The 27601-nt window shown below is 39.9% G+C and overlaps 1 protein-coding gene across 2 annotated transcripts in view; it reads right to left on the bottom strand.

Annotated features, from left to right (window-relative positions):
- Window positions 1-27601, bottom strand: part of luzp2 (leucine zipper protein 2) — a 220883-nt gene that overhangs the window by 14673 nt on the left and 178609 nt on the right. The window contains exons 8-11 of one of the 2 annotated variants that reach the window (XM_054771018.1): window positions 23643-23717; window positions 20009-20176; window positions 5185-5289; window positions 2657-2722 (exon numbers count right to left, since the gene is read on the bottom strand). In XM_054771018.1, coding sequence (XP_054626993.1) covers window positions 2657-2722; window positions 5185-5289; window positions 20009-20176; window positions 23643-23717 — 414 coding nt within the window. The remainder of the gene's footprint in view (window positions 1-2656; window positions 2723-5184; window positions 5290-20008; window positions 20177-23642; window positions 23718-27601) is intronic. The other variant, XM_054771019.1, reaches the window with a different exon arrangement.

Here is a 27601-nt window from a genome sequence, read left to right as displayed (position 1 = left end):
AGACTCTTCTAAAAGAGGTAGTGTTCTGTTGGTGGTGTAGAATTAAGCAGGCCTATTAACTCTTCATAAACTTTAATCACACGCTCTGTCCGGGTTGTATCATACAGCTACAATTTAGCTTTGCATTTCTCCTTTACACACTCTCCCCACCGTCTTCCTCGACCTGTTGGTCCCATTAGCAGTGTCACAGTGCCCTCTACTGGTCAAGCATAATAAATATTGAGTTACTTCAAGCCAAAATACATGAAAATATAGACTAGTCAGCTTGCATTCGTATCTCTGAATGTTCCCAAGTAGGATGTTCGTAAGTTGTGGACCAAGTATATATTGTTTGTCTATATGTGCCCTGCGATTGGCTGGCGACCAGTCCAGGGTGTACCCTGCCTGTTGCCCAAAGTCAGCTGGGATAGGCTCCAGCATACTCAGCATACCCTAATGAGGAGAAGCGGCATAGAAAATGGATGAATGTATGAAGTATTTAGATTGAAATACGTAACACCGACGTGAATTAGTGCAACAATTGGTTGAATTTACCAAAAAGCGCAAAAAGGAAACAATACTTCAGTCAGTGAAAATTTTCTGACACAGAATAAACCAGTGATACCTTTCTCTTTCAACATATTCCCATATTCTTGTAATAGCATGTGTCAAAAAGTTGAATAGAACCATTTGAAATGACTGACAAGTCCTCAGTTTGACAGTATTGCGCTGAATTTAAATGAGATGTGTGGTTTTGCTGCACCATCTGCCACCTCCCAACAGGTGTGACTGAATTCAGTGATATGATGGGAAAGAATGCTATGCTTTGGCATAGCCGCCAGGATTATAAACGGCTGTGTTTTTATAGATAGTAGTCTGAATCATGTCACTTTTTTTTGTTTGTCTTGCCTTGCAGCTGTGCTTTAATTGGACAATTGTTTAAATACCTGCCTTTTGTTGCTACTTCTTTCCCCACGTGGCTGATGATGTTGTGCTTAATTGACTTTCGCTTGGACCCTCCTCTCTTAGTTACTGTTACTAGATCTGTCAAGCATTCCGAAACAACATGGGACATTCACAATCTGCACTCCAAAGAGATACAGTATATCCACAATAATTTCAATTTAACACTATAGCGGGCAGAAGGCTGTAAGGGGCCGATATGGCTCAGGTGGGAGACTCTCGTCTCTCAACCTTAAGGTTGGAGATTCGATCCTACTGTGATCATGCCGAAGTATCCTTGGGCAAGATACGGAACGCCCTGTTGCTTCTGATGCTGCGTCATCAGTAAGTAAATGTGCTAGCAGTGTCAAAGCGCTTTGAGTGCCTTGGAGGTGGAAAAGTGCTATACAAGTGAAGACCATTTACCTTCAAGGACACCATCCACAATATCATATTGACACAAGGAAAAAATGAAAAACAAAAATAAGGATTGTGCCTAATATCTGCAGACCACAGAGTAAACTTGAACTAATGGATCGTCTGACAATTCAGAGGGTAGGGTTCACTATTAATAAATGAAATATTTTTCTAGTTAGAGAATAGAAAACCTGTTTATGACTTTCTAAATGTTTTTTTTTTTTTTACCATTATCAGAGCCCTACAGGCATGAAATAACACCTCATAGTAACCTTTACACTCCCATCATTCTTTGATTACAACACATTATGTAACATTACTGATGTCTAGTGACCAGAAAACTACATATAACTTGTCTTTCAATATTTTTTGACTAATAATAGCCCATAGTCAATCACCACACAGCGGCCATTTATGAATTAATTAATGTTTGAAAATAACAACAGAGTGAGGGAGTGATGTTCTGCGACGAAGCGAGGGACGACTGTACAGTGAAACATTGGTTTCCCAATGCCCGAGTTTTTGTATGATTCTGTTTTGCCAACATTTTTCCTCATAGAGTCTCGGTTACCGTACAACATTGTACGTAACAAACTACCGTAATTTCCGGTGTATAAGACGTTACATTTTTCTTAATATTTGATCGCTGCAACGGTGCGGCTAATTTGTTGCTATGTTCTAATCTTGTGCAAGGTCCTTTATTTCAGAACTACTACTAATCGTTTCAATATTGTCCTGCTCACAACTCAGTGAGGAAATGGTAGCTTCTGTTTGGCAAAAGCTAATCACAAGGTATAAGTGAACCCACGACGAGCTTGTCAACACATTAGTAATCGCAGGAGGTCATTACTCAATATAACAGTCTAACTCACAGTGTCGTCTTACAAAGAACACTAAAATCATCACACTGCAACTTAACGCTCAAAGCTGGGTAAGAAATAGACAAAGCAAGTTCCAATACAAGTTTAAAATTAAAAATAAGAATTTCATCTAATAATGCATTTTGTCCAAGCAAAGCATTTCATTGGTTATTGCTGCCAGGGCGCTGCAATGCTGCCTCTATCCACCCAAGGGAGCCAGATGAGCCCAGACCCCAGCGGATGGCTGATGTCATTGCAGCAGATATACAGTACATTTCCGCTGTCGTCTGATTTTTTTGAGGGGATTAATGTCAAAAGCCGCTGTTCCACTGTATATAGACTGTTAATGGACAAAATATGTGCATTTGTTTTGCCACCTTTTTTTTTTTTTTTTTTTACCAACAATAAATATGTTAAACGGATTGGATGGAACTTTGGTATATTGGCCATCATCTCACCTGATGTGGTTCTGGTAGTTTTTTCACTAACTCCACTGCCTGATTCTGGAAACAATCTCCTCCTGTCTATTGGACGAGAAAAAAAGGTCAAATTTCAAGCTGGGAACCTGTAACAAATCTCATTTTTTATTGAGAAACATGAAATATGTAATATATGAAAACAGGTTCCAAGTTACTTCACCTATCGAGGATTTTTTTTCAGGCAGTTTGTCAGATAGTCCAACACGGTCTTACACCTGAAGCTTTTCTCTTTTCTCACCACCTACATGTCATATTATCTCATATATTTAAACTGTATTTAACAGTAACATGTCTAATGAATTCAATTCATGCAATGAGAGACATAAGTGTGACATAACTTGCAATTAAAAAAAAACATTTTTCAGGTTGTCTGACATTGTGCATTTAGACAAGCACTGATTTTATACCTTCCTGCAAATGCGCTAAATATAGCCGGGCCGTTTAGGTACCTAAATCACAAAGAGGACCGTGCTTTCACTGGAAGCAGGCAATAACACAGGACGAAGGAGAGAGAGAGAACTATTCACTCACAGTGACACTGTCACTGAGTGGGAACTGAACACTACACTATCAGTGACTTTAGTTTCAATCTCCTACACCTATAAATATGCGAGCATGACACAAGCACTTTATCTGAAAACTTTATTTCTGAGCCAACATAGTCAAATTGTGCTGAATTTTTTTCCAGACCACAAATCACAGTGGCCAGAAGAAAACTTTATACATCAAATGTGTGAAGTCAATTATTAACGCCTCTCTCAAATGTATTCTGAGTTGTAAATTTTTGGGGGACGTGTCTATGACGTGTTTGTTGCCAGCTTAAAACGCTTTAGAACCATCTGAAACCCTAATGCACTTTGTATAAGATATATATTCCAGGCTTGACACATCCATTGGGTTGCTGAAAACCATTTGTTCACATTTCATTTCGAAAGTGAAGCAGAGACAGCAAGTTATACAAACTCATATATACTGTCTCTCCTTCTTCCGCAACTCCCCCAGCCTGCAGGAGCACCGCAGGAGATATGGCAGCCTTCACAAGCAAACACAATATAAGTCTTTTTCTCAAATTGGCCTGTGTCTTGTCTTATCTGTTTCTCTCTCTCGCTGAAGGAGTTTTACAACCTTGCCAAAATTACATAATCAATTGTGGGACACCAGTGAACATTGCTATTGGCACAATTTCATTACTGAACGATCTCTATGAGACACTTTCCACAAATGGTAATTTCCTCTCTGGGTGACATCCCTCCATTCTCCCCTGACTCCAGTGTCTATCAATTTTTATCTGTAATACTTCTTGATAGCCACTTGTCAAAAGTCCTTATGGTCTCGTTTCGCCTCCTTTGGATTCTTCAAATCCTCTTGGTTTTGACAAGTTTGGAGAGGTTCATTCAGCGGCTCCCTGACAGCTGGAATGTCACAGTTGCCTGGATCCTAGAGAGGCTTGCCAGTGACAGCGAGGCAGCAAATACAGTCACCAAAACTCTGAATTGTGGAGGTCAACGATTGACTCTCTCTTCCCACTCACACTACAGTAACTGCTTTCAAACTGACAGCATAGCACTCTGCTATACTGACATTTTTCAAATGAAGCCCCAAAGCAGAATTATTTGGAAACCAGGAGAGTGCACTTGAGAATCAAGAGTTTTTTTTTATGCTGTCAGTGTAATTTTTAAAATTATATTCTTAATGTAACTCGGCCTTCCACCCATTCATTGTCTAAATCCAAGGTCAGAGGGAGCTGGAGCCTACCAGAGAACAAACTTCCCATGAGACGTTGTCATGCAGGATAGTTTACCACTGACCTGGAATGAGTCAATGTAGGAAAAGTCTCAAAAATAAAAATGTACATTATCAGTAAGCTAGCAGCTTAGTGCAGCACGTCGTTGCCGGTTACAGCCGGGTTGTTCTTGGCTTGATTCTCTTGAATCTTGAATCCATTGAACCGTGGTGTGTTTGCATGTTCTCTCTGTTGGGTTTTACGAGTATTCCGTTTTCTTCCGACAGTCCAAAAGCATGCATGCTATGTTGATAGGAGACTCTACATTGTCCATATGTGTGAATGTCTATATGTGTCTATATGTGCCCTGTAAATGGCTGGGAACCAGTCCAGGTTGTACCCCAACTCTCGAACAATGTCAGCTGGAATAATTTCCAGCTCACATGAGACGCTAGACAGGATAACCAGTAGAAATTGAATAAATAAATGAATGAATTGAGCGAGTTTATTTACTCCAGCCTTTGAACACACCATTATCCATTTAATGTAATTGATATTGACACAAATGTTTGGTAAAAAAATTTTAACAGTAAAATTGAAAAACATATATATATATAATGTTTCTTCATTGGAACTTTATTTAGTCCTAAGTTTTTAGAAAGTGAATGCAATTAGCAATTAAGACAAAGAGTGTATTCTTTGCATCCTGTTGAGGGTTTTGACGGGCTGCTGGTGGATTCAGGCTCTTGGGTCGCATCGTACTTTAATTACTGTTAAGGCTCACCTCCTCCATCTGGCACGCTTTAACTCCACCACTTTCTCTCCTCATTACTCCCATATTCATGGGGGTTTTACTGGTGGCGATGATTCTCTGAACTTTAGAAATATCCTGTTTGGGGGGGAAAAAAAAACTTGGGTTAAAAATAACATTCAGAAATGGTCTGTTATTGCAAAAACGACTCTGAGGTTGCTGATGCTTAAAGTAAATATTCAGAATATACATTTCCATGCCCATAACAAACAATATTCCTTTAGTTTTTGTAGGTGTAATACAGTAGAACACATTCTATGTCCCGTTTATGTCGACAACCCCTCTATGATAAGCACAAAATAATTTGAATATGCTTTATAAACATTTTTGTTTTTCCCGACTGTACATGGACGGGTATTAGTGATCATCATAGTAAAACAATAGTAATCCATCTACCTGGAAGGTGAACCATATAGAGATGCTAGTTAAAGAGCATGAATATTAAACAGGTGTGTCACGGACCGGTAACATTAAATGCACAGTCTGGAACGTGCAGTTTATTAGGCACAGAGCATACATTTTTAAAAAACAGTGAGCAGGGTAATAAACATGCACTGCTAATACACAATTCCACACACATCCCCTATACATACTGTATGTATAACAAATACCAGGGTTTTCAGTGTGTGGCACAGTGAGTCTCCAAAAAGTGATTTTGCCTTAAACATAACAGAAAATTGCTCAGCAGGTTTTCAAAAAGTTATTTTTCTTTACTTTTCTAAAGCTGCTGTGTCTTCTGGCAAACCCCATAGTAGGCCATCCTCACATTTGCGAAAAACCACTGCCAAATGCCATCAAAATATATTTTTTTACACAGTACACTAAACTCAAAATGAGGTTTCATGCTGCCTACTAACAGACAGACATGCAATACAGTCCTCTGTCGCCTCTTTGCAGTTCGAACGTATATTGCAGTTCGAACGTATATCGAACGTATATTGGGTAATATGAGTGTAAAAGTGACTATAGGGGTGTTACTTCATGTCTAGAGGGCTCTATCTAATAAAGTCAAAATCTGTATGTAGAAGGTCGTAAACAGGTTTTCCATGCTCTAACTATGAAAGTATTTGATTTATAAATAAAGAATCCTACTTCACAGCAATTCATTCATCACGGTTGGTTCTGAGGCCAATTAACTTATTCATTCCATCAACACCTATAAAATGTCACTAGGTAACAGTATCACACTCTAAATGCCTTCCTATTCCCTTTCCTTTTTGTGTCTGTCAGGCATCCTTTAAGAGCGAGTTTAAAGTATTTTAGTTTTATTAAGTTGTATTATTGTATAGTATATCATATCTTTATACTCGTATGACAGAGATGCTAAAACATTGCCTACAGTATTAAAATGTGTTATGTGATTGTGATAGTTTCACCCTGGAACAAATGAATTAACTTTATATTGTTTTATATAGAAAATGGTTTGGGAATGAGAACAACTTTGAAGGTTCTGCTCTTCTATAAACAATTATTTTGTGGCGTATTTATGAGAGATGTGCTCCTGAAAAACAAATGCATATCAGTAATTAATCAGGCGAAGAGAAAAGTATTTGAATGTTAAAGGTGGAGAAGACTGTTTTCACAACTTTTCCCTTCTTCGCATTGCTTAGATCCATTGTGGTCATAATTATCTCTGTCAACATATCGCAATATTATCGTATTGTGACTCATTCTGCGAGTCCCCCTCCTAATTAGTAGCGTTGTGGTACACAAGCTGCCTTTCACGCAGCTGGCCCAGATTTGGTTTCTGTTCAGTGCCTTCATAGCCCAGAAAACCAGGAAGGCAATTCTGTTGGAACTGAGCTACAAAACTATGTAATTTAAAACATGTACTGACCCCTGACGGGGGGAAGCCAAAAAGGAAAAAGTATCATAGCTATAAGGCAGCCATTCAAGCATGACAGTCAAATTCATTGCCTATTTGCATAATTATTCTGAGCTACAGTGCAACATTGTTTTAAATATAATAAATATCATTAATGATTAAATATGTAATTCCAACTAAAACAATGGTTACAGGGTCATGATTGCTGTTTTGGTTGTTCAGTCGTAGAATAACCTGAAGGTAAGCTGCACTTGTTGAGAAAAACCTCCCTACACCAGCACGCACATTTAATTCCTAATTCCAAGTAAGGAAAGCCTGTAGTAGATTTTAGAGCCAAGCTGTTTAGAAAAGGTGAATGTTTCCAGAGCCAGCAAATGTTGTGGGCAGGGAATACTCCATCTGCTTGATCTCATCCACTGGCAGTGTTGCCTTTTAACCACAATGAAGACAATACAGTCTTTAACATTATTAGAGCCCTCTAGGCATGAAATAACATCTATATAATCACCTTTACATTTGCATTACCCATTGTAGTAGGTATAATCACATGTATTTTTTTAAGAAAAACTGTCCTTTTTTTTTTAGAATTTTGCCCATCATCTACAACTCTTATGTCAAACATGAGCACACGTTTTTCCCTTTTCTGTGCGTTCTAAAGAAAGAAAAACAGTTAGCATGAGGGCGCTAACAATGCACGTCATGGGACACACCTATTAAAACCTCCAACAACATTTTATCATTTTATATACATTCAGTGATATAGGATAACATGCACGGCTCCATGTTGCAAGGATCTCTACACCTTTCCATCCATCCATCTTCTATGCCGCTTATCCTCACTAGGGTCGCGGGTATGCTGGCTTTGGGCGAGAGGCGGGGCACATATAGACAAACAACCATTCACACTCACATTCATACCTATGGACAATTTGGAGTCACCAATTAATCTAACATGCATGTTTTTGGAATGTGGGAGGAAACCGGAGTACCTGGAGAAAACTCACGCTCGCACGGGGAGAACAACACACAGACATGCCCAATGGAGATTCAAACCCAGATCTCCTGACTGTGTGGCCAACATGCTAACCACTAGGCCATCGTACACCAATCCTGGTAGCTAAAACCATCCCTGTTCTTGCAGGGCCAGCATACTCACCCAACAAACAGTTTCACTGCACATTTTGGAGTGTCCTATTACTGTGGCAAACCCAAGATTGTAGATTCAAGAGTTTTATTGTCATATGCACAGTAAAACAGGTACTTATACTATGCAATGAAATTCTTGTTCTGTTCATTCTCCCAAAAAAAGAAAGAAAACACAAGAAAATGAATAAGAGCAAAGAAACATGAATACCAATAAATTAAGCAACAACAACAAAAGAGACATTAATACCAATAAATAAAGTGTTATGAGTGTGTGTTGCGTGCGGCGTGTGTGAGTGCTTCGTTGAGAAGCCTGATGGCCTGTGAGTAAAAGCTGTTTGCCAGCCTTGTGGTCCTGGACTTCAAACTCCTGTAGCGTCTGCCTGACGGTAGGAGTGTGAATAATGAGTGTTGTGGATGTGCTCTGTCCTTGATGAGGTTGTTTGTTCTTCGCAGGACTCGAGATTTATAAATGTCTTGCAGTGAGGGGAGGGCTGCCCCAACAATGTGCTGTGAGGTCTTAATCACCCGCTGGAGTGCCTTCCTATCACGTGTTGTACAGTTACCGTACCAAACAGTGATAGAGGCGGTAAGGGCACTTAGTGCATCTATAGAAGCAACTGAGGAATGATCATCTCTTTGGTCTTATCTGTATTGAGATGGAGATTGTTATCATGACACCAAGCTATGAGGTCCGCCACGTCTCTTCTGTATGATTTTTCAACCCCACCAGTGATCAGGCCGATGACTGTAGTGTCATCTGCAAATTTAATGATGCTGGTGTTGTTCTGGAAGGCCACGCAATCATAGGTGAAGAGCATGTAGAGGAGCGGACTCAGCACACACCCCTGTGGGGTCCCAGTGCTCACAATTCTTGAGCTGGATGTGCGATTGTGGACTCTGACTGACTGGGGCCTGCCTGTGGGAAAGTTAAACACCCAGTTACAGAGGGAGGGTGACAGTGTGAGGAGCTTATCTGTGAGTTTGTGGGGGCTGACTGTATTAAAAGCAGAGCTATAGTCTATAAATAGCATTCTGACATATGTGTCCTGACCCTGTAGGTGAGAAAGGGCTGTGTGGATGGCAGTGTTGACTGCATCATCCGTGGACCGTTTCTTGCAGTATGCAAACTGTAGAGGGTCCACAGTGGCCGGGATGCTCTTTTTGATGTGGGTCATAACTATCCTTTCAAAGCACTTCATAACAATAGGAGTGAGTGCTATAGGGCGATAGTCATTCAAGCAGGTCACGTTGCTCTTCTTGGGTACGGGAACTATGGTGGTGGACTTAAAGCAGGTCGGTACAGATGCTTGTGCAAGCGACGGGTTAAATATGTCAGAGAGCACATCAGCTAGCTCTGATGAGCTAACCCGAAGGCACACCTGTGTAATCATTCTGTCTAATCCACATCTTCATATGCCACACATCTGAGATAGTTGAATAATGAATGCTTACTAACACAGATTGAAACAGATTTGTGAACGATATGTGATAGAGAGAGAGAGGCCTTTTGTGTGAGGATTTATGATGGAGAAGTGGATCCAAAGGCAGAGTTGGAAGGCAAATCTTGGGTAAGTCTTCATACTGCAGCAAAGGTTGTACATACAGTAGAAAGTCAGTACAAATAAGCAAAGGTCCCCAAAAACAGCAGGCGAAAGACATAGCTCGAAAAAAAGGCTGGAGGCAATAACAAGGCGAGGCAAGAACTGTGAATGCTGGGATGTGACACAACATACAACGAACTGGCAACAGACTGAGAAACTACAGGGTATGCAGGCGTTTATAGCAACACACACGAACACAAGTCTTATTTATGGCTTAAAATGGCTTATTTACTTTTATGTCTACTATATTGGGTAATACGAGCGTAAAGGTGACTATAGGGGTGTTATCTTATGTCTAGACGGCTCGAATAATGTTAAAAAACGTATTTAGAAGATTGTAAACAGGTTTTCCATGCTATAACTACAAAAATATTCCATTTACAAAATAAGGAATCCTACTTTGCAGAAATTAACTTAGTGAACCAATTAACCACACTAAACACTTGGCAATGAGCGGTAATGAGGAACACCTGTGCTGACATGGGCAGATTAGTAATGACCAGTGATAAAGAACACCTGTGCTGGGGGGGGTCCCCTGGAAAGGGTGACAGGTGACAGGCAATGTTTTGTTTGACACTGAAAAAGTTTTAGATCTTTGAGTTCAGCTTATATAAAATGGGAGCAAGAACAAAAGATTTGCTTTTATACAGTCATCCCTTGCCACTTTGCGGTTCGTTCATCGCTCCTTCACTCTATTACAATTTTTCAAAAATTAATCCATACTGCCACATTTTTGCTGAACTTTCAAGACCCACAGAATGAATTTTAGGACTACCTGTACATAAAACATTAAAACTATCTAAAGAAACTTTAGACGCTCTTCTTTCATCAGAAAAAAAGTTTGTTTCTAGCTTTTTGGTGTTTTTACATATTGGCAGTAGAACCTAGGGTAGTTTCAGCAAAAACACCTGATTTTGACCAAAAACGACCTTTTTCTGCAGAGAAGCACATTCAGCGACAGTGGGATCTGCTGGATGTGGGGATGAATCCCTGCTGTTGACCGATCCAGACGGCAGCCACTCGTCAGAAGAATCAGGGTCGTGTTCTGAGTCACCCGCAATTAAGACAACTGCTTCCGGTGTCGCGCAACATGGCTCAGCAACGCTAACCACTAGCTTAATGCTTTGGCTGCCATTGTCAACTGCATTTGTGTCTACGTCACCTACATCACCCATGTCACCTCTATCTTTCGCAATCGCGTCACTACGAAAGGCAGATCCACCGCCAGACAAGCTCTGTGACAGTGTTAGCGGCCTGTATTTTTTGTCTCTGATCAATTTCTGCATGTGTTTCGCCATTTTCCTCTCTCAACCCACAATCCGTCTTCTTCATAGACAATCTGTCGCTGCCGGTTGGGTCTGTAACCAATTAACTGCAATAAACGAGCGATGACTTTATTTTTGTTGAGTGTAGAAAAGTGTAGTTCCATCTTTTAGCCCCGTTTGTGATCTCTACTGAACAATGCTGGGACACTGCTTTTGTCTTATCTACTTGCCTTTGTCCATTTATGTATTTCTCCAGGAAGTTAAAGTGTTTCCAAACAGGAGACTTTAACGATGAAAGCAGGCACGACTCAGAACTAATACATAAGGCTTTGTTGTTTTTTAATTATTTCTGTTCATAACAACTTTCAAGAATGTGTGCAGAGGGAGTGCTCTGTTAGAAGTATAGTAAAGTAAAAAATATATATTGTTTAGGTATGCCATAAAGTTATAAATGTGTGCTTTCTGTTTAAAGAGTCATTAGTCTTATTTCTAAGTTGTAAAAAAAAAAAAAAAAATCTTTATTGGCTTCCTTACTAACCTAACCCAACTAAATATGTAACTCTTTTTGAAGCCAAATGTGGGAGTAGACTTGTTTCTAGAAAGGAAATCAATGTGGACATATTTTGAAGAGACTGTGCATGTCCAAAGCGGAGGCTGAAGATGTACACACAGCATTAAGAGACACTGATCTAAATGGAACTGCTTGTTGAAGCCAACTGCTCAGGGCTGTTATAAAGTGGTTTCCTTAAGTGGACCAAAAATGTCTCTTGGGAGCAAAAGGCAAGACAATTTTTAAGATGAACACAAACAATTTTAAAGTCACTGTGACACCTAATTCTTCATTAGTTTAAAAAAAAAAAAGGCTCAGAGTTGAGCAGCCTTCACTTGCGGAAGTGTCAGCTTTAAACAGTTGATGCATGACTTCTCAACTTTTGACAGTAACCATCAGAATCAAGCATATACAGTAGCAGCTCAATGGGGAAAGGAAAGCATATACAATTTTGTTCTTCTTTCCACCAGTAAATAAAGCTTAAAGTATTTATTCATTCATTCATTTTCTATGCCTTATTCAGGTTCCGGGTGTATGCTGGAGCCTATCCCAGCTAATTTCGGGCAAGAGGCAGGTTACACCCTGGACTGGTCACCAGCCAATCTCAGGGCACATATAGACAACCATTCACACTCACATTCATACCTATGGACAATTTAGAGTCATACCTACCTAACATGCATATTTTTGGAATGTGGGAGAACTCGGAGAAAACCCACACACACAGGTGGAGAACATGCAAACTCCACACTAGGGCTGTCTTGACAAGGAGTCTGATTCGACTATCAATCATATGAAAATGTCATGTGATGAAGATTGTACCATTCTGACTACAGGGGGGTGCCCACGGCTGCTGCTGAGCATACATTTTTACATAGAATATCTTTGTTTTGATTATAAATAACCTATTTTTAATACAAATTCAGCCTCATTTGTCTTAATAAAGAATTGAAAATGATGTCTGTATTTAACAGAAGACCTATACTTAGGCAATACGGCGGCGTGTACACACAACAAAGCCCAGGGTCTCTTCCAGATTTGCAGTTATAATTTCCTCATTTTAATTTAATCAGGTCTGGTTTAATAGCTTACAATCAACAAGAGCTTTTAGAAATAGAATTTTGCAGTACCAACGTTTTCATCACCGGTCTTCAACTCAGTACCGTAGTCTACACACCTCACCCAGCGGAAGTGCTTGCAAGCGCTGTTGAGAATGTAAACAAAAGCAAGAAAGGTAGGCGTATGAGCTAAGCGGAAGCTAACGTCACACAGACGTTCCTTACCGAGAATTTTCCCTGCTATTGTGTGGTCTTTAGTGAAGATTCCACATCATCCACAGTAAGAGATAAAGCTGAGCCGGATACTTGTTTTAGATGAGTATCCATTACGGATAATACATTTTTGCCGAGTACGAGCATGAAACGTGTACAGCTCGTCATTATCCGTACTTGTGCTATAGGAAAATCCTCATTGGGTAACTACTTATGTATTCTCTCTTCACGCTCTGTGATTGGCCAGTCACACACAGCGACTGCCCCCCAGACAGACTTGCTGCAGGCTGCAGCCAGAGAGGAGCCGCGCCTCAGTCACGTACGCCAAGAGAAGACAGCCCTACTCCACATAGAGATGCCCAAACGAAAATACAAACCCAGATCTTCCAAATCTCCTGACTATGTGGCCAACATGATAACCTGTGGGTCACTGTGCAACCCTTCTGTGTATTTAATTCAGAAAATTTGGAAGAATAATTATCTTTGTTTTGAATAAATTCTAATGTACTGTCTTTATTTCTCTCTTCCTTGCACAAAATGTGTATTGATTTATACAAACAAAGGAACAATCATAAAAGTAGACTGCTGAGAGCGGAGCAATCAAATGACTTATTTTTCTTCAAGCACAGTGTTCCAAGCATCTACAACATCATTTTCCATTACTTTGATGAAAATTGCATGCTATTGGACCACAAGCCGCGGCTCTCTCCCTAGGACTGCTAAATATGAAGCAACTCCTTCTGCAATCTTGCTGATCTTTGCATCCTCACACTAATGAATCTTTCACTAGTGAGTGGAGCTTTGTGAATGTGGGAGAGGCCCCAATATGGCATCCATGAGCGCTTCAAGCCTGATTATATCAACTCTAACTATGAGTATCAGTGAGCACTTGAACAAACAACCCTTCTCTTCAGAATCAGAATTTACTTCTAAGTTTTCTTATGAAACACAAACATTTGCTTCAATAAATAGAATAATATGACTGTCAATCCGTATGTTTAATATGTTCATGTCGTAAGGTTAAGGCTTCCCATACATTCATTTTTGTGTGGCGGCCCGCCACTAAATATATTTGAGCCTCGAGGAATGGGTTTGGCGCTACTTGTTAGGTGGCGGCATGTATCATAACAACGTGCCGAATTGCCACGTGGTACGCTTTGAGCGTGAAAGACCGGACGTCTTTCTTGCGTCATGCATTTAGTTGCCAATCAAATAAAAGTGTGTGTGCATTAGCACTGTTCACCGTATATCACCGTATCAGTGTGCAGCTCCACAAGCGGGAGTGATGAGTAGCCATAGTGCTAAGATGACAGAGCAGGGAGACACGCTTCCATTATTTAGTAACACTTCGCCTTCCAGGTGAAATACGAAAACCAAGTGCGGCCCAAGGGTCATTTGCGAGCCGCGAATCGTTTTTATGAGTCCATTGCACATTGCCAAAATAAAATAAACAAAAAAAACCTGCAAAAATGGAAAAATAAAAAGTAAAGTGGCAAGAAAGAGTAAAGTGAAAGAGTAAAAAGGCATTATGTAATGATAAAAACCTGAAATAAAACTAGGAGTGTTACAAGATCTCATGCCACAAGATCTCGCAAGATTAAAATGTGACAAGATTTCTCATTCAGAAAAAAACGGGACGATAATAAATAAATTAATCACAAAATAAACAAAAATGAACTTGATAATTTTGCCAGCCTCAATATATTGCCATGTGCATGCATGTCTGTATTCCCCGTCTCTCACCTTCAAACAGGCAGGAAGAGTTCACTATGTGCATTGGTTTCAGTAGCTTGGTGTGTTGGTTCCATAGAACAACGGCATGAATGGAGTGAGATCTTTTGTCAGTCATACCCTGATGAGGATTAAGCGGCATGGAAATGGAATGAAAGAGTATATGTATAACCTTTTTTTCAGCTTTTTTGAAGAATTACATGCACGTGTGTCATGGCCAATTATGTAAATAAGACGTCATCTGGGCTACCCACCATCGCAAATCGATTGCAGTCCTGTGGGAAACACTGAAATTGTTACATTTGTATATCTGCCTCTGATGACAATCAATACCTTGTTTAGGTCAACGATTAGTACAATAGAATCTCAGTTAGCGCCCTCCCCGGTGAGCGTGGTTTTCCAAAATGTACGCCAAAATATTGCAACTGTTTGCATACATTTTCCAGTTAGTGCACAATATGGCGCGCATCCTGTTGTGTTGTTACACTGTGAGAGTCCAGCTGTGTTCTTAATGTATTTTTATCACAAGCATCCTGGTTAGCATAGTTTGCAAACAAAATGGCAACTGGAAGTCAGCTACATCGCCTGTCTATGATATCATCAGTGGTTGACTCTCAAAAATGTTAACACAAAACACGTTTTTATAGTTTTCCAATGTTTTACATGCAGAAAACAATTCCAACTGCATATAAATGACGAACGAATGGGATAAATGAACATTTAAGGTTACTTTTACCTTCATTGAAGACGTGAGTATTCCCATACACACAATGTGGTATCGAGACACCACACGGATACCAGCTTCCTCTTTTGTCATGAGTGTTTTTCTTGAATTGAATAGTGTTTCTAACCTTCCTTATGGCACTTGAAACTTTCTTTGGCTCCATTTTGGGTGCTTGAGGTGAGTAACACTATTGAATTCAAGTGTTTTGTGTTAACAATTTTGAATTTTTGGAAAGGAATTACATTGATTTACATTATTTTTTATGGGATTTTTTGGGGGTTAGAGTCAGACCTCCTGGAACGGATTAATGGCGCTAACCAAAGTTCATCTCACTGTACTGTAACGCTTCCTTATTTTTATGGTTACGCAAACAGCCTTGGTGATTTTACCAGTGGAACAGTGGAATAAAACTAAAATGACCTGAAAACAACTGCACCAACAACAAAAGCATCATTTTCCAAGCAAAGTACAGCATTTCTGGTGTAGCATGTTTGACGAGATTGTGGCGTGTGTTCTGTTGTTTCCATCATATAGTGTGTGGTCTATTCCACTCCTCCTCCATGAACAGTGGATGCAAGTATGAGTTGTTTTGAACACATAATTTGAGAACAATTTGGCAGGGATTTCAGTGAGATCTGGCCCACCTCCATATAAGCAGACAGGGTGGACAGATGGAGCACCCCAGTAATCTTTACAGCAAAGGCTGACTCAGATTTATCAGACAGCCAGTCAAAGTGTGCAGCGCTTAAAGCAGATAATGACACTTGAATCTCCCCACAAGTGGAGTGTAGCTATTTTTAATGCAAATGAAGACGCCTCAGTAGCAACCAAAGCCCATACCTTTTTTGTTATTTGCCACATTGCAATTGAGTGGCACATGGCGAAACAATGGTGGCACGAAAATACACCCTCGTATCAATGGGAACATTTTGTTTGAGAGCAAGCCCGAACAAGTACTTGAATGTGAGCATAAAGTGTTAGCTTCATACAATTGTTGTTCACTACATAGGGAAAGAGATGACACTGGAGGAGATGGTGAAACCGAGACAAGATAAGGAGAAGAAATGAAAAAAAAAAAAAAAAACATCTACATAGCATGTCAAATCTCTGAGGCACCCACTGAAGGGACGCAGAGCAAATTGTGACTGCTTTGACGAGAAAAAAGCCTCTCAAAGACAGAATTGCTCACCAGGACATGGCAGATAAGGCACAGTAGCGCTTTGGACGACTAGATGATTTCAAAGTGCTTGCAGTGGCTGCTTTTCAGAAATCAGAATGAACACAATTTCTGATTGGGGTTGACACGACTGCTTGGTACAGGAAAAATACACACACTGTAAGAACTGTGGCGTGATGTATGAGTTCTGCCGCATTGCAGATCTATTTTTCTTAATTCTAAAGAAATTAAAAATCTAAATTTGTGTTGCAGTTATAGTTGGTGGTTTATAAACAGTACAAACACCATAACTGACTACTTGATACAAACACTTATTCAGCGCAAAACTCTAGAATAATGATCATTGTTCTATTATAATGGTTTCCTATTTGAGCTATTTGTCTCTGGAGAGTAATACTTGAACTGCAAATAGCTGCTTGAAAATGGAATAATAATTGCCCAGTATATTCATTCATAGTGTCGCCCGAAGTCAGCTGGGATCGGCTGCAGCGACCCTAATGAGGAGAAGCGGCATAGAAAAAGGATGGATGGATGGGTGTTGGCACCAATATTTGAACTTTGAGCGAAATCTAGCTATGTAGAATGGAAATGTTTAGAAGCAATTGCTAATCGAGTACAGTATGTTTTTTGTTACTGAAGAGTGTATACATTTTCAACCTGATACATTGTAGTTAGCTGTCAGTCCTACCACCTGCATGTCCTCTCTAACCACATCTCGAAACTTGGTCTTTGGTCTTTCCCTTCTTCTCCTCCCTGGCAGCTCCATCTCCAGCATCATTCTACCAGTATAGTCACAATCCCTCCTTGTCACATGTTCAAACCATTTCAGTCTGGCCTCTCTGACCTCGCCTCCCTCACAACGTGGGCTGTGCCTCTGATCTGCTTGTTTCTAATCTTGTCCTACTGTCTCCAGACCATACATCTGGGCTGGTCTCACTACTGTCCTGTAAATTTCTCAGTTGCTCGGAACGGTTGACCCTAAGTACTTAAACTCCTCCACCTTCCTCACCTCTACTCCTTGCATCCTCACAGTTCCACCTGATACCCTTTCATTGTCACACTTGTATTCCATTTTCCTACAACTGACCTTCATTCCTGTACTCTCCAGCTCATTCCTCAACCTCTCCAGGTTTTCTTCCATGTGCTTTCTGCTCACTGCAGATCACAATGTCACCTGCTGGGAACATCAACGTCCATGGAGCATCCTATCTGACATTATCTTTCCATCACCATAACAAACAAGAATGGGCTCAGGGCCGATTCTTGATGCAGTCCAAACTCCACGTGGAACCTACTTGGGATACCTACAGCACACCTCACTGCTGCCTTGATACCCACATATATATTCTGTACAACTCTAACATACCCACTCCAGATTTCCTCATGCTATACCACAGCTCATCTCCTATTGCAAACATTGCAACTGCGGTGTTCTTTCTTGGCATGAAACCATACTGCTGCTCACTCATTTCAACCACTTTCCTTAGCCTTGCTTCTACTACTCTTTCCCAGAGCTTCATTGTGTGGTTAAGCAGCTTTATGCACCTGTAGTTGCCACGCTTCACGCAATCACACTTGTTCGTTCAATACGGAGTAGTACTCCATTCCCCAGGCATCATTTCATTGAACAATCTTGTTAATCTTGAGCCACATGCCTTCCCATGATTCATCTTTTCTGATCTGCTCTAACTGCAACCTTACTGATACCTGGAACAGTCACAACTTTCACCCTTCTCTCTCTCATTTTTACATTCATTAGTTCTTTGAAATATTCTTTCCATCTTGCCGTCACACTATCCTGACTCGTGAGCACATTCCAATCTCTGTCCTTGATCACCTTAACCTGCTGCACATACCTCGTACTTCCCATCACGATGTCGCTGCCTTGCCAATCTGCACAGGTTCTTTTCTCCTTCCTTACTGTCTAGTCTCTCTTACAACCCATCAAAGGCCGTTCGCTTAGCCTTTGCCACCACAATCTTCGCCCTACTGTACTGCTGCCTACTTTCCTCATCCCTCTTGCTGTCACAATTCTTTTTTGCTAGCATTTTTCAAGCTGTACATTCTTGGACCTCACTTTTGCTGTGTTGGCCCAATCATCTGGCAGATCCTCAAAACCATCAAGGGCCAGAAGTCCTTCCTGAAGTCCTCACAGCAACTCTCGTTACTCAACTTCTAAACATTTGGTCCGCTGTTCTGTCCTTGTTGTTTTTTAAGTCATCCTACATATTAGCACTCTATGCTGTGCAACGATGCTCTCCCCTGTCAACACTTTACAATTACCAATTTAAGGTTACATCTTCTGCACAAAATGTAGTCTACCTGCATCCACTCTTATTAGTGACTTTGTGGTCCTCCCTCTTCTGGAAATAAGTGTTCAACATAGCCATGTCCATTCATTTTGCAAAACCTAGCACTATCTGTCCTTCCATGTTCTTGTCCTTAACACCGTACCTTCCCATCATCTCCTCTGTTTCCTTCACCAACATGGCCATTGATGTCTGCATCAACCACCTCTCTCTTACCTTTGGGAAGACTCTTCATCAACTCATTCATCCAGCTTCAGAAATTCTTCTTCTTTCTTCTTTCTCTTCCAACTCACAATCAATTTGTGCTGGTTACACACTAACAATTTTCATCATTACTTCCCCAATTTCTGTCTTCAGCACCACAGGTTCTTTCTGACACACTCCTGACATCCATAACACTGTTTACATACTCTTCCTTGAGGATCACACCTACCCCATTTTGGTTCCCATCTACTCCATAGTAAAACTGCTGATACGGCTTATAACCCATAGTTTCCACTGACACCCTGTCGGTTAACAATGCCAGTGGCGGTCGTTAACCCGGTCTGAAGCTGATCCAGTATGGAAAGGTTTGTTGTGATTTGCACATTTGTTTGGCAGCCACGAAGAAATCACACTCCGGTGTACTTTGTAGTCCGTCCTGCGTAAAACTCTGCATAAAATCCCAACTATCCTAACTCAATAGTAATTGAGACTGACATATTGGAGAAAAGCCGAATAACTATTAACACTATTAAAGAAGACATCTGTTTAGTAAGATTTGCAATTGTTTTTTGCTGGTGTATGTGTGTTGCTACTCCAAAAAGCACATTCAGTTATACTTAAAATTGACCACATCAAGGGTCAGATACCCCTTAAACTTAGTTCAGGCTTTAACTTTAAGCAATAACCCCTTACAAGTTGACGATCAATTGAAAAGGATTGTAAAGGACACGCTGTTATACCAGTTTGACATTTGGCCAAATCCTAAGTAGTCCAATTCAATTCCATTCACACTACTGCAATAAATTCTGGTCTTGTTCCATTTTGCATACACTGGCATTCTACATGACACATACTGTTAGTTCAAGGACAGCTGAAAATACCTCTTCAATAGATCTACGGTATGATATTATTGAAGCAAATTTGACAATACAAGTGGTTCTTCTGGATAAGCAATAAATCAGATGGCACACAGTGAAATACTGAATTACTGTACCTTGGCATGGGGCTGTTGAAAGGTGACTCTGGAGCTGTTGATGAGTGATGAGTATCTGTACAAATGGGAAGGAGAGGTGGGAAATCGGTGGCTGCTGCTGGGTTGATTGTGCAGGACAGCTGAGAAGCAGATGTGAACGGTGTCCTTCAGCGCCTTTAACTGAGACTCCTGTCCCCAAAACAGATTACACACACAGAAGACAGTCGCTGAATTCCTACATGCCTCTTTTCATGCATTCACCTGAGGAGCTAACTTCATTATGTGCCATGAGATGCCTTGCTTTAAAGTGACTTTCAAACAGCTGGAAAGTAATGTTAATGAAGAAATGAAGTGTATCTCATGAGATCAAGAAAGGCTGAATTTACAGATTGAAATGATGATGATGTTGATGATGTACTTTATGTAGAGTCATTTGGAATTTATACCCTTTGTCCTGCAGTCCTTCCTTGCAATGTTTATTTTTCATGTTTCTTTAACCTCATCAAAGGCCACTTTATTAAAACTGTTGCATTACTTATCAACCAGATATAGACCCTTTGTATGATGTTGATTTTAGGACATCTGCTGACATCAGTGTAAGTCTCAAATTTAAGATTAAAAAGCTTCTTTTTGTTAATGAATAGCAGGCCTGATCCGGTTAAAATAATCATACATACATTAAAAAATATCATCCGTGCATATTTGTTAGGTTAAAGAAATAGTTTGGATTTGTTGACATAAAGTTGTATGACATCCCCATCAGCATTGTAGTCCAATAACATCGACTTACCCCCCACTTGGTCCCCAAAGTCCCTAAACTGGGGACAATCAAGTGAAGTATTTGGCTTCTCAAAACAATACGCGCTCAAAAGATTAATGCATTTGCATCACAAAAATGCCTTCTAAAAAAAAAAAAATCAAACCTCACAAAACACTGGGCGTGGAACACATACGTAACCAAGATGGCAGCGGCGCTCCGTTGTGGAAGTAGATGCGAGCGTCTTCGTCATACACAACAGTGCGCAGGAATACGGCCCGAGACAGATATACACATGTGGACAAAATTGTTGGTAACATTCGTTCAATGAAAGAAAAACTCACAATGGTCACAGAAATAACTTGAATCTGGAAAAAGTAATAATAAATAAAAAATCTATGAAATTTAACCAATGAACGTCAGACATTGCTTTTGAACTATGCTTCAACAGAATTATTGAAAAAAATAAATTCATGAAACAGGTCTGGACAAAAATGATGGTACCCCTAGAAAAGACTGAAAATAATGTGCCAAGCGTTTTGTGAGGTTTGATTTTTTTTGAGGAGGCATTTTTGTGATGCGAATGTGTTAATCTTTTGAACGCATATTGTTTTGAGAGGCAAAATTCTTTACTTAACTGTCCCCAGCAACTAAGAGAAACTACGTTCTTCATCACAGAAATTTGACCAGAACTGGACTTAGGAGACCAAGTGGGGGTTATTGGACCACAATGCTGATGCGGACAACTTCATGTTAAAAAATCTGAATTATCCCTTTAGGTCTGTAAAGGAAACGTTCACTTTCTTTGGAATCATCCACAACCCTTATGTGAAACAAGAAAACACATCTCTTACTGTACTCTTTTCTGTGCGTTCTAAAGAAATAAAAAACAGCTAAAAAGAGGCTGGTAGTTAAAGAAAAACTGCACTTTTTTTTTTATTTTGCCCATCATCCACAATTCTTATGTGAAACATGATCACACGTCTTTCTCTTTTCTGCGCATTCTAAATAGAGAAAAACAGCTAAAAAACAGCTAGCATGTGGGAGCTAACAATGCACGTAAAAGAACATACACATTTTGACTATAAAGACCGAAAAAAAATGGCTCCAAAAAACGGCAAAAATGTTCTACTTACATAACTGACGAGTATATAAGCCAAGCTACAGCAACATTGTTATTGTAGTCGCTAACACAGAGAACTATTTTTCTGGCGTAGTGACGCAGCGCTTCACGCCACTACCATGACCTAACGGGCCCACTCCAAAACAATGCGATAGGACACCAATCTGTACTGACTAGGAAACAAGAATAAGCATATGAACAACTACGGATAGACAGCCAAATTATCTGTAAAGTATTAGCCTACATTTCATGTTTTCTTTATACACGGCTAGATGGACTGTGTTATGATATCATGTGCTATGTGCTCCATGTCACCATCAATATCGTGGTGACTTACTAGAAGGACAGTTGTCAGTCTGGTCCAGCTGGTCTGGGGGGTCTTTTCCAGTTTATTTTGGGTAGGTTTTAAAAAGTGTCCATCACTGAAGGGTTTGTTAGCGATAGCAATTCTTTGTTGGTTGTGATGTGATGCAATCTCGTCCTCGCCATACACACGAGGTAATGGTAATGGTAACCCTGTATGCCACTCAGTGCAGCAGAAACACTCGATTTCTGTCAGCATGGATTGGGAAGCTCCGCATTCACCCCAGCAAGTCATGCCAGTGTAATGACTTGACCCCCATCTGCTGCAAAGTTTCACTCTCTCTTTTTGCGGGCCCAGTGTCGAAAACCTGTCGTTCATCCTCCGTATATTCAGGCCCAAAAAGATGAGGTTCTGGATCCTCATTTGTCCAAAAGTTGACATCGTCGGCAGCTCTGATGAAGTCTGCCATAATTAGTAGTTGCTTTCTATGCTGTTATTGTTGACGGAAGTACCGTTCCTATCCGTCTGCTATGTGAAATAATGCCCCCAGGAAAGAAGTTCTGGTATTGTTTAAAATCATCAAAATAGGGCAAATATTACATATTATCATGGATGTACCCGTTACTGCATGTATACAAAACCATAAAACAGCTTTATAGAGTGCTTTATAGTCAAATGCTAACTGTTTTTCTCTCTTTAGAATCTGTTTAGCTGTTTTTATAGCTTTCGAATGCACAGAAAAGAGAAAAACCTGTGTTTATGTCCCACATAAAGATTGTAGATGATGGACAAAATTCTAAAAAAAAGTGCTGTTTTCCTTTAACTTTGCCACAACATACCATATAATATTTGAATGAAACACTATGGGAGACACCCTGCGGAGCTCAGTTATCTTCTAAAAGTGTAATGGTTGACTGTTAACAGAGGGATTCTTTTTAATATCAGTCTGAAATTAGGATAAATGAGACTCATATTTACAATTTCAGGGGGCTTTATGCTACATTAAAATAGTTCATTGGTTTAACTCAAGTATGTATTACAATCCTCTCTTCTGAAAATTCAGGTGATCGTGTACCGCCTTGGATTTTCTTTTAAAATTGCTCCAGCTTGTCACAGTAATGCTGTGACTGAACAGATAACACACATGGGGGAAAAGAAGGTCAAATGTTTTTTTGGAAGTAGAGGCTCGCTTGAATGCAGTAAAGTTTAGTATGAGGCACTTTATTCTGAGGCCGGTCGATGGTATACTTCCATCAACCTGAAAGATGCTTTCCTGAGGCTGTTTCGCCTGGTCCAGTGTTGTAATTCCATTGACTTGATCAACTTTTCCTTGACACCTGATGATTTTTCAGCTGATGTGTGATATGCAGCATTTTTATTAACTAAAATGCTGTGAATTTGACAACGACAGATTTAAAGGGGTCAAAAACAGGGAATAAACAAGCATTACTAAAGCATAAAACATATTCACCTTGTCGAGAGCAGTCTTCTCCAATTCTTCCTTTGCTATGGTTAACTTGTGTTCCAAGTCCATTAGCTGCTGGCCCTGCAAAAATATGACTTTTGAATCAAATGAACCATACCCTCAGTTCTTCCCCCACCTTCTTCGTTCCACAGCAATAGCGCTACAAAGCCAGCGCAAGGAGAGCAACTTATCTTTTATTTAGCATTACCTTTATCCTTTTCAGAAATCGACAGTGGCACTGCATTTGGGTGCATCAGGTCTTGAAAAGCCAAACTTGTGGTTACAAATAGAAATTCTTTCAACCATCTTCCATCTTCATTTACAATACAATTGGTTTCAGACTCGACCTTGTAACTGCATTTCCGCAAAGTAGGATTCCTTATTTATAAATGGAATATTTTCATGGTTAGAGCATAGGAAACCTGTTTACGACCTTCTAAATACAGTTATTAACATTATTAGAGCACCCCTTTAGTCACTTTTATACTCGTACTATATTACTCGGTAATAAGTAAGCCATTTAAGACATAATTAAGACTCGTGCTTGTGTGTGTTGCTATAAATGTGTACCCTAGTGGAGCTGAATGAAAGGCGGACAGGAAGTGACATCATGTGTTCAGAGTTGAGTTTCTAGGTCACGGCCGCAACAGTAGCCTGTATTTTTATTCGAGATTGTTTTTTACAGCAGTGTAGAATACTACATACATACTACAGTGTAGAATACATACATACTACATAGGGATGTCCCAATCCACATTTTTTGGCTTCCAATCCGATTTTTTTTAGTCTTGCCGATCCCATCCGATCTGGTACCAATCGTTTTTTGTTTGTTTGTTTGTTTTTCAATAATAATAAGCTTTTATTCCAAACAAGAATTGAATATGGTTATGGTTAGCTCAAAAAGTTTCAAAGTTTTACAAATAATGCAACCAAAGTATTGCTGAATGTCCTTTTTTATTGCACAGCATGAGCAACAATAATGTTGGGCTTTTGTAACAAACCTCTGTGAGTCAGGCCCCTAATCCAATAAAAGATCAAATAAAAGACAAAATTGGAAAAAAAAATGGGCGTGCAAAATACTTTAAGGGTAGGACTAATCATGTGGCATGGTTATAGATCAGTTTATGGTGTGATTTAGAATATATGACTTTTTTTTAAACAAGCTCTCTTTGGGACCTATGAAATCTGTTTTATTTTGTTTTATATCTGTTTTCATTTTTTAGAATTCAGTTTCTTACCTTTTCCACTTTTTTTTCAGCATAGAGTGTGTGGTTTTTGGGTTAGTGAATAAAATGCAAAAATCCTTACATTTATTGATGCAATACATCATTGGCCCATTTCGTTCAGTAATTGAGAAATGGATGCTTAGCTAACTTTTCTAATGGGATGTCAGCCTCAGCACATATTGCTACAAAATCTTCAACAAACTGTAATGGTCGTGCTTGTGATTAAGGAAGATGGAGTCACACATGTAATTCCAATCGCATTATTAATGTAAGATATTTTAATGACACCCTTATTTTGTTTACAATCAGACAATTGTGACAAAGAACACTCTTATTTTAAAGGCCGGAATGTGTTGTGTGTGTTGAGAATGGCAATTGCCGGATGATATGTGCCGGGTGCAAGAATAAACGTGTCTCTCGTCTTTTTTCACTCAGAACCTGCATGTTGTCAGTGGGCATTGTAAAATGGTCCTTACATTAAAGCAGTACAACACAACACGATGACGTCACACACACACATAGCTGCACTAGCTAAACTAAGCGAACCCCGCTAGCTTCCATTCACGCTCCGTAACAGAGGAGTTTCCTAGGTTTTTTGCCACCGTTTCAGCATGTTTAGTAGTGTTTGTGCGGTCCCTATTATAAGCAACCAGTGGTCAGAGTGGCACTTCCCGTGTGAGCTCCCTACACCATGACGTAGCAGTCCGGGCACAGTGAGAGGGAACTACCGCTGTCGCTCTGTAGCCGAATAGCCAACGTCCAACGTGAAACTAACTTCACCACGGTACACCGCGGACATGTCTGCATGGTGGTGTTTTCATGGTGTTTTCTTCTTCTTGCGGGTGGCGCGAGTTGAGTGGCAACCAGCTTTGAGGCGCATTGCAGCTACCATGTTGGAGTGTGGCTAAGAGTTAGGAACGTGATACGGCAACCGGATCGGCCCAATCTCGTAGCAGAAGACAATATAATCCGATTTTCACAAATACACCGGATCAGCAGCCGATCTCGTTCCTGAAGATCGGATCCAGACATTCCTAATCCTAATCAATGTGTTTGAATGTGTCTGTGTAATGCCTTGTATTTGTAGATTAATCCATTTAGCATTTTTATGCTTGAAAATGCTTAATTTAGGCAAAAAATACATAACGTTTGCTTAAATACATGATTTGACGATTAATAGGTTGTGTTCAACCACAAAACCGCATGATTTATTAATTAATATATTTTTGAAAAAAAGTGATATAGTGAAGCTTCAAAATTGAATATCAGAGTTGCACGGGACCATTGTTATGTGTTGATCCACCTACAGTGGACCCTGTTGGGCCAATTACCAGGGATGAGCGAGTAGACCACTATCTGTATCTGTATCAGTTCACACATTTAAATTATCTTTATCAGAATCTGTACTCGGAGTGGGTGGGGTATAAACCGGAAGTGGGCATAGTTTAACCAGAAATGTGTGGGGCTTAAATGGGTACTTATTTTAAGTCTGAAATTGACATAGATTGATCATAAATTGCTATATTTATTGTTTATTATTTTTAGCTATTTGTGTGTGTGTGTAATTGATCTGTAAGACTTTATTATTGAATTATTTTTGAATGATCTGTGTGAAGTTGGTGATTAATGCAAACATCCAGTGATGGCAAACGGGGAAATAATCTGTCAGCCTTGTTCACTGTAGTTTTCTCAAAAGCACCGCGTTCAGTACTACGAGCAAAGGTTTCTGACTTAGACTTAGAAGCAAGCAGACAGAAAAAAAAAAAAAACACTCGTAGTGACCGACGCAACACGAGCCATTTATAGTTCTGTTTTGTCAAATGCACTCCGTACGTAACAACAAAAGCTGAGGAAAACTCAAGAAAAAACGCAGAGTGGAGGCAGTGACCAACGCGACACAAGCCGTTTTCAACTCTGTCTTGTCAAATGCACCGCGTACCTAACAAAACAAGTCTACCAACTAGCTTTAAATATCATACAAACCGAAATAGAGCGAAACAGAGAACGTGAGCTGGAGTCGAGCCAAGCAAGCAGAGAGTCATTGTCTGTATTGTTTCCGTGTGTGAAGGAGGAAAAGAGTGAGAGGCATGGCTCCTCTCTCTGGCTATAATGAGTCTGTCTAGGGAGGGACAGTCGCTGTGTGTGACTGACCAATCACTGCGTGTGAAAAGTGAATACATCAGTAGTTACCCAATGAGGATTTTCCTCCATCACGATTACGGATAATGACGAGCTGTACTCGTTTCATGCTCATACTCGGCAAAAATGCATTATCCCTACCAAATACTTAAAAAAAATAATGAATTACACAGTTACTAGGTGCTTTCCCAAAAAAGTTATTAAATTGCTAACGGAATTACTCCTAAATGAATGTAATTAGTTACCAGGAAAAGTAATTACGGCGTTATTTAAAATATATATAAATAAATATGTCATAGAGTTAGTGCTTAGCTTTGTAGTGCTACTGAGAGATATGTAATGAAGTTAGAGTTACTCACAAAGAGTGCGGACAAACACTTTGCTGCACACAGGATAGTAGACAGTATAGGAAATTGGATTGATGGACACCTCACATGTACAGTATGTTCTTGCCTTTTACATCAATGACGTCAATTAGTGCCTGCACTTCCATCCTGATGAAAATTACACTATTACGCCACAGTCAGCTTTGGACTCACTATTGTTACATCTCTTGTGTGTCAGTGAGGTTAACTCTTGCCTACTTCAACTCTGGGTTAC

The sequence above is a fragment of the Dunckerocampus dactyliophorus genome, chromosome 3, assembly GCF_027744805.1.
Source record: "Dunckerocampus dactyliophorus isolate RoL2022-P2 chromosome 3, RoL_Ddac_1.1, whole genome shotgun sequence".
In the NCBI taxonomy this organism is placed as follows: domain Eukaryota; kingdom Metazoa; phylum Chordata; class Actinopteri; order Syngnathiformes; family Syngnathidae; genus Dunckerocampus; species Dunckerocampus dactyliophorus.
The sequence above is the reverse complement of the archived record's forward strand: the minus strand, read 5'-3'. Positions and strand labels throughout refer to the sequence as shown.